The following is a 7,191-nucleotide window of genomic DNA, read 5'->3' on the forward strand; positions in this document are numbered from 1 at the left end:
GGCAACTTACCTCTAGGCAGAAAAGCGCGCAGTATTATGGACTTACGGAAATACGTTATCCCGCTTTCTGCAGAAAGCGGGAAAACGTATTTAAGTCCATAATACTGCGCGTAATTTTCCTTAAATGTGGGCTGGCTTAAACTTAAGCCAGCCCACATTTAAGGAAAATTTAAGCCCCTCCTCGATCTGCGAGCTGCAGTCAGGGGTTACTCGTGCCTTTTGGCTTTCATAAATATCCACGATACAAATGTATGTCTTAGGAACCCCTTTCAGTCGTAAATGCAGTGAAGCGTTAACGTTGCTTCAGAACAAAAATGAATCCAAGGCATGCCTTTGGTTCACTAAAATAGATTTTCTTAAGCCAAAGGCATGCCCATGCAAAGAGGACAACATAAGATGAACGTAAAGTTGCAATAATGTTGAGTTTATCAGCATTTATTACAATCAGGTAAGACTTTTACTTTCATGAATATGGCACCACACGTTAGTCGCCATTTTCATTCTAGCTAGCTTAAAGTCCTTTTATTTGGCTTATGTTCGGGGTTTGCCATGATATCAGTTTATGTATAACACAAGAAACCAAGCGAAACATGTTCAAAAATTAATCTAAACATTTTCACCGTTGCTAGACATGGCCTACCAACAGCAACACCGGCCACCCCACAAAAAGCATGCCTACCAGCAACCGCCCTACCAGCAGCAGCCCTCCCAGCAGCAGCAGCCCCGGCAGCAGCCCTACCAGCAGCAGCCCTCCCAGCAGCAGCAGCCCCGGCAGCAGCCCTACCAGCAGCAGCCCTCCCAGCAGCAGCAGCCCCGGCAGCAGCCCTACCAGCAGCAGCAGCCCCGGCAGCAGCCCTACCAGCAGCAGCAGCCCCGGCCAGCCATCACCAGCGTGACCACCACAACACAGTCAGTGATGTCGGGGATGTGGAGCAGTGGCGTGTGTGATTGCTGCTCGGACATGGAAACCTGTAAGTCCTGAAATGGAAAACAGAGAGATTTGTAGTTTAGCAATCAACGGATCAACAAAACATACTCTTGTTTTGCAGATTCTTATCGTGGTAAATGTGGTACTGTAGTCCAATATTGGGCTCTACATGCAAAATGGTTTACTGCTCCAGCCCCGGAAAAGAATGACTAAAACAAAAACAACAGCAGAATTGCCACACCAGCCCATGTTGATTTTTAAATGGATGAAGCGAGAGAGTGTAGTGATATTCAAGTATAATTATATGGTTTACTTACTACTATATTTTACTATTTACTATATACTATATATTATATTTTAATATATCATATTACTATATTTAGCCCATCACTTACCTTCTTTTGAGTGGACAATAAACACTTATTAGAAAGGACCAGTAAAACAATTATTCTTCCTCTCCCAGGCTGCTGCGGGTACTGGTGCTTCCCCTGCTTGCAGTGCAAGACCACCGGTGACTTTGGCTGGTGCTGCTGTCTGCCCTTGGTGGACGTCTGCTGCGTCGTGTCCTGCTGCCTGCGCTCCTCCATGCGAGAGCGCTACGGCATAAATGTAAGCGGAAGGTCAAGGGTCATGGGCCGGACCAATGATGTGGTTAGAACTAGAACGCGCGCAGACGATTGGGTGGCAGTCACAACCATAACATCTGCATGTAAACCTGAAGTGTATCGGTTGTTTGAATTGGAATTTAGTCTTGCTTGCTATGAATCTGACTTTCATAGCAAGGATTTTGTTGATGATGTTGTATCCGTTGGCAGCCAATTCCTGATGTCTACATTCGAGCTCCTCTCTCTCTTACTCACATGTACAACAATCGTATTGAGTTGACTATAGCTCTGAACGATCGGCAGCCAAATCCCTCCCTCCCTGTCTCCTGCACCCCCGTCGCTTCCTGGAACAGCTCATCAGCTGACCCGTCTGTGGGTCAAATTCAGGACACCCCTGACTTTCGTTGAAAAACACACTCCAATTTGGATTGTAGAGTGTTATTGTTCTCAAACTCACCAGGAAGTGACTTTGGATAAAAGTGTGATAAATGATTAAATGGAAATAAATCCCTCATGAACTACCCCTCTCTCTCTCTCTCACTCTCACTCTCTCTCTCTCTCTATGTCTCTGTCTCTGCCTCCGTCTCTGTCTCACTGTCTCTCACAGGGTTCATGCTGTGACGACTATTGTCAACTGTTATGGTGTTACCAATGCGTCTGGTGCCAAATGGCGCGTGAAGTCAAGACTAGGGGTCGTACTGGCAACACTACGGTGGTCACCACCCAGGTCATCCAAGTCTAGGGGTCCCCGTTCGCGGCTGAGGAACCTTAAGGCCAAAAGATTGCACTAATGATTGTTTCATCATATTTTTTGTAAAAGAGTAGTTTCACTTTTAAACCAGCATTTCTTCCCATTGTTCCATGGCATCTTATAATGACCAAATAACATTTAAACTGAATGCAGCCATTGTTAAATTTAGCTAGCATTTTTTCAACTTAAACTGTTTGAACACAGCTGTCCACAAGTGTTCTTATTATGTTTTATACATTCCTGACCTTTGCTATGCCTTCATTAAAATCGAATGTTTTTCCGATCTCACAAACCTTTATTATTATTACACTCAGCCTGCTTTTGTCAAATAAAAAGACCAACAGAGTAGTTTAAGATGTAATATACCTTATTGTCATGTTTGGCTAGTTAAACTAAACTCCTGTTAAATGCATTAAATCATTAAAGAATGAAATATAATCTTGTGTAGTAATTCAGCTCTAATACAGATTCTGATTTTGGGCTTGTACAATAGCTAGTGCTTGGGGTGTCAGACTCCCAGCTGAAAATTACTGGGTTCAAAGTCCCAGTGTCTGAAGTATCCGTTGGCAACCCAGAGCAAGATGCCAAATCCATTCCACAGAATAATCCCAGTGTGTCACACAGTCCAACGGTAAAATGCCAACCGCGCTGGCCTTCTATCCCGATCATTCTATTCAATTCCATTCAATCTGGCAAACAAAAAACTAGTACATTTTATTTATTTTTTTCTTCGTTTTGTATGCACCAAAAACAGAAATATAACTAGTAAAGTTATTATAACTCTTATTGTAGGCGTAGCCAAACTTTTTTCGCCGGTCTGCTAGCTCATCAAGTCCTTCGTTGACACACGGGTTACATCCCAGAAATACCTCACCACACCACACCATTTGTATTGTATTGCCAGTGTGAAAAGCTTTTGTACAGCAGAATAATGGTTGTGAGATGGAGGCCATCTGAACATGAGCCCAGTGAAGAAGCCTTGGGGAGCAATAAACAACTAATCCTGACAGACCGCAATGGACTCGTCATTGAACACCCAGGGATCAATGAAGTATTTCTGATTTGGATTAAATGGAAAACTTTTGCTGCCAAAACATAATGGGCATGGAATTGAAAGTGTAGAGGCCTTTAAATGCTTTAAGTTTGAAGTGTCTAGGCTCTTGGTGTTCCTTGTATGGCATGGGAGCATCTGGATGAAGAGAAAGGACTTGGTTCACTTCTGAGCCAGCTGTTGATCAAAGCGTACCTTGCTTAAAGGCTGTGTTGCAGGGTTTCTTTTCCAACGAATTTGTGCAATTTGCTTGTTGGTATTTAAGATTTAAACTGTTATTTATTGTATTTAATGTTGTTAGGTATCACAAAACGGAATGTTATACGAAAAAGTAGGTACTATTTTAGCGGTTTGCTGTTGTTTCTCATTTCCCCCAGAATGCATTGCATGACGTCACGTTGGAGAGACGGACGGACCAAAGCCGCATTGAGACCCTTGAGAGTAGAGATTCAAAGTACGCATCAGGCCAAGTACCTATACTGTCGTAAAACCCGTAAGTGTTCTTGATGCGTTCTTAATTTGGCCGAAATATCGAGCCTGCGGATCGATGGTGACTTGTGTAGACCACCTTTATTATGTCCATGGTGTAGACTTGGGATATCTTACTGCAATTACTTGCATGATATTTGCACATTTTGAGTTGTAACTTCGTTGTATGTACTTATTGTAAGTAGCTCCGGCGAAAACTGTCTGCTGAATAAGTGTAAATTAATGTGTGTGTGCATTTGTGTGTGTGTGTGTGTGTGTGTGTGTTAGTGTGTGTGTGTGTGTGGAGGAGAATATTTTTACAGAGCCAGAGGTGTTAACCATCTTGTTTTACATTATAAATACAGTAAAACAACTCTCCGCTCACATTTGTAAATAGTTATGCTAAAATAATTACCCACTTCAACTTTCGTGGTTTCTATATGATTATGGTGTCTTCCAGATCCAAGCTATCTGAGTCCAAGCTGAACGTGTCCGCAATCTGCTGTTATAAGGACATCACAGAAGGGATAAGGCAGTGGATGTTTGCCTGATTGAGTACACAAATGATACACCAGAGGGCGTGTCCAGCAGATTTATGGGCTTTGTGTTTGAATCCCAAGCATTAGGTAGAAGAGTGATAGAACTTGATTACTTGACGTGTGTGTGTGTGTGTGTGTGTGTGTGTGTGTGTGTGTGTGTGTGTGTGTGTGTGTGTGTGTGTGTGTGTGTGTGTGTGTGTGTGTGTGTGTGTGTGTGTGTGAAAAGGGAGGGAGATAGAGAACTAAAGTGTGTGTGTGTGTGTTTGTGAGTGTGTGCGTGCGTGCGTGTTTGTGCGTGTGCCTAATTGCATGGGGGTGGACTGAAAGTTACATGCCTCTTGACTTGATAAACTCGTGACTCAATCTCAAATGCGAGTGTATGCACATGGATATATTTTTTGCTTGCTCGAGTCTTGGTCATTGCTGTTCAATTGCTGTATTTTTTATGACCGGTAAGTCTTTGTGTGTTATAAAACTACACAGCTATATTTTCCTCCTCTAGTGTTTAGTGTTTTTAATTATGATTTTATGGTTTGTTGTCCATTGGAAATACAGCCATTTTAACATTGGACTAAATTACCCGTTACCCAAAGTGTATGTATAATGTTTGGATGTAAATTGCTTTATCGCTTTTGAGGTTCATAATTAAAGAAACAAGGAAGTTACAGACACATTGAGCCATAAAGTGACCAAAAGCGATCAGGTGCAGAACAAACATGAACTGATCTCTTCTATTAAAAGGCGGTTAAAGAAAGATGCCTCAAGGTTTTATTTTAAGGGAAATTACACCATGCTTTTTTCAAGGGTGACTGGGTATTTAGTCAGTTAACCTTCGTCACAAATAATACAGAAGAATTAACTGATCATTTGAAATTGATTCTTTATATAAGTCAGAAGTCTTAACTTCATAAATCTTCGTACACAGACACACATACACACACATTCATGCACACACACACACACACACACACACACACACACACAACAGGATCTAGTTGACATCATATCCATATCCCATGCATGACTTTGCTTCTCCATAGAAAGGGAACAGGATATGGAAGAGCATATTAGCAGCTTTTGTTTGCCTTGGCTGACTGGAAAATATGGGATAGGGATATCAAGGACATAACATCTTCTTACGCCAATAGGATAGGAAAGGTGGATTCATATTGTTCAACAGTGTTAATAACCAGAGGTGTCTCAGTTAACATCTTTACGAGTGTAAGCGTGTTACAGTGTGTTAACATTCAATGTAGATGGATGTCAACAGTTAGATGTCCAATGGTCAAACAATGGAAGGAACTTATACTTATGTATCATTCATATTCAGAGCCTGAAAATGTAAAAATAAAATCTAAACTTCTTTTCTGACCTTGGAGATGCATGAACACCTTAATGTTTCTTTCCGGCCCTTGGCTGGAGCTGTATACTTTCTGTTTAAATTTCATTTGAGATCCATGTCCCTCTGCATCTAAAAGCGCTGTGTGTCATGTCCCCAGTGTCCAGATGGAACTGCCCTTCACCGGTTTTGAACTGTCCTTCCTCCTTATTGCGTTCATCGTCTTCTCCCTCCTAAGCTTAGCGTCCATCTACTACGAGGCAGACGCGAGCAGAGCAGGTATCACCCACCCCTCCACCCCCCACCCCTCCACCACCCCCCACCCCTCCACCACCCACCACCCCCCCACCACCCACCACCCCTCCACCCCCCACCCCTCCTCCACCCCCCACCCACCCCTCCACCCCTCCACCACCCACCCCTCCACCCCTCCACTACCCGCCCCTCCACCACCCGCCCCCCCCATGCAATCAACCCATAGGAGCAACCCTGAGGCTTTAGCGGACTAAGGGGTTGCTTAGGGGCCCCTTGGCCACCACAGAGCCCCATGGATGCTTGAAATGTCCAACGAAAGAGCTTGAAATTTCCCGCAAGACATTTTAAAATGTCCCACAAGGGAGCTTTAAATATTTTTTTGTGATATTGTCACGACCCCACTGGTATCTAGGGAAAACCGGCTCTCTGTCTAGGCAGGAGTCGAGACACATACGTGGTATAACCACAGCTGGTAGGCAACTAGCTCCCGGGGCACGTGTGTAGTGACTCACCTGGGTTCCTGGTGAGCGCTGGTCCTTCTCTCTCTTGCTATGGAGATAGCCCAAGCGTTGGGGTGAACGGTAGCTGTCTCGTTCAGTTATGGTTTACATGTTTCGACAAACACTTGACAAACAAAGACGGTGAAGGGGCGGTCACGTTCCCCCATTGGACTCCTTAGCTCTGGTGTGTACTGGCATCTGGGTGAATGGCTTTACAAAGTCTTATCCTGCCGGGCCTGTAACCACTGGCCACCATGCTGTGTATATCCACCATCTTGGATCCCCCAGGTGACCACAATCACCCAATCAAGGGAGCCACTCCCACCGTTACCATGACCACCAGTTACCAACCAGCTTAACCTTACCCAACAGTAGGATCGTGACAATATGTTATATTATGTCAAAGGTCATCGGTTAAAATGCATTTGCACTGTTACAGATGTTAACTAACGACTTCTGTCAGTCAGACTCCTCTTTGTCGATGGAATAAAGAGCAAAAACGTTATATTGCAAAAAAGGGACATACCCTTTGGAGCAGAGGAAAGTGTACATTAACATAATGCCACTCTACTGAGTTTGTGACCATTAAAGATTCAATATCGATATAGATTTAATATCATGGAATGGTAGAAACATGGCAGGCTAACATTGGTATGATGTAATGGCGCATTTCCACTGCAGGGTGCGGAACGGATCGGATCGCAAAGGTGCGGGTCGGATCGCTTTTCCACCGCCAAAAGTGGGCGTGACCCGGA

The 7,191-nt window shown here is 43.8% G+C and overlaps 1 protein-coding gene and 1 long non-coding RNA gene across 2 annotated transcripts in view; both read left to right on the forward strand.

Moving 5' to 3' along the window:
• The first annotated feature begins 787 nt into the window (after positions 1-787).
• Positions 788-2,576, forward strand: LOC132454364 (cornifelin homolog). The gene is made up of 3 exons (XM_060047676.1): positions 788-971; positions 1,392-1,537; positions 2,141-2,576. Exons 1-3 carry the CDS (start codon positions 917-919, stop codon positions 2,273-2,275), a joined length of 336 nt encoding a protein of 111 aa, XP_059903659.1. The 5' UTR covers positions 788-916; the 3' UTR covers positions 2,276-2,576.
• Positions 2,577-4,227: 1,651 nt separating this feature from the next.
• Positions 4,228-7,191, forward strand: part of LOC132454368 (uncharacterized) — a 3,526-nt gene continuing 562 nt past the window's right edge. The window contains exons 1-2 of the long non-coding RNA XR_009524921.1: positions 4,228-4,794; positions 5,842-5,960. This is a non-coding gene — a long non-coding RNA (uncharacterized LOC132454368). The remainder of the gene's footprint in view (positions 4,795-5,841; positions 5,961-7,191) is intronic.

The sequence above is a fragment of the Gadus macrocephalus genome, chromosome 3 (genome assembly GCF_031168955.1).
Source record: "Gadus macrocephalus chromosome 3, ASM3116895v1".
Taxonomy (NCBI): Eukaryota; Metazoa; Chordata; class Actinopteri; order Gadiformes; family Gadidae; genus Gadus; species Gadus macrocephalus.

Excerpts from the sequence above, each read along its gene's own strand:
- LOC132454364 (XM_060047676.1), top strand. The coding sequence starts at position 917 with ATGTCGGGGATGTGGAGCAGTGGCGTGTGTGATTGCTGCTCGGACATG. Across the intron at positions 972-1,391 it reads CTGCTCGGACATGGAAACCT|GCTGCTGCGGGTACTGGTGC; the intron begins GTAAGTCCTGAA and ends TTCCTCTCCCAG. Across the intron at positions 1,538-2,140 it reads GAGAGCGCTACGGCATAAAT|GGTTCATGCTGTGACGACTA; the intron begins GTAAGCGGAAGG and ends TGTCTCTCACAG.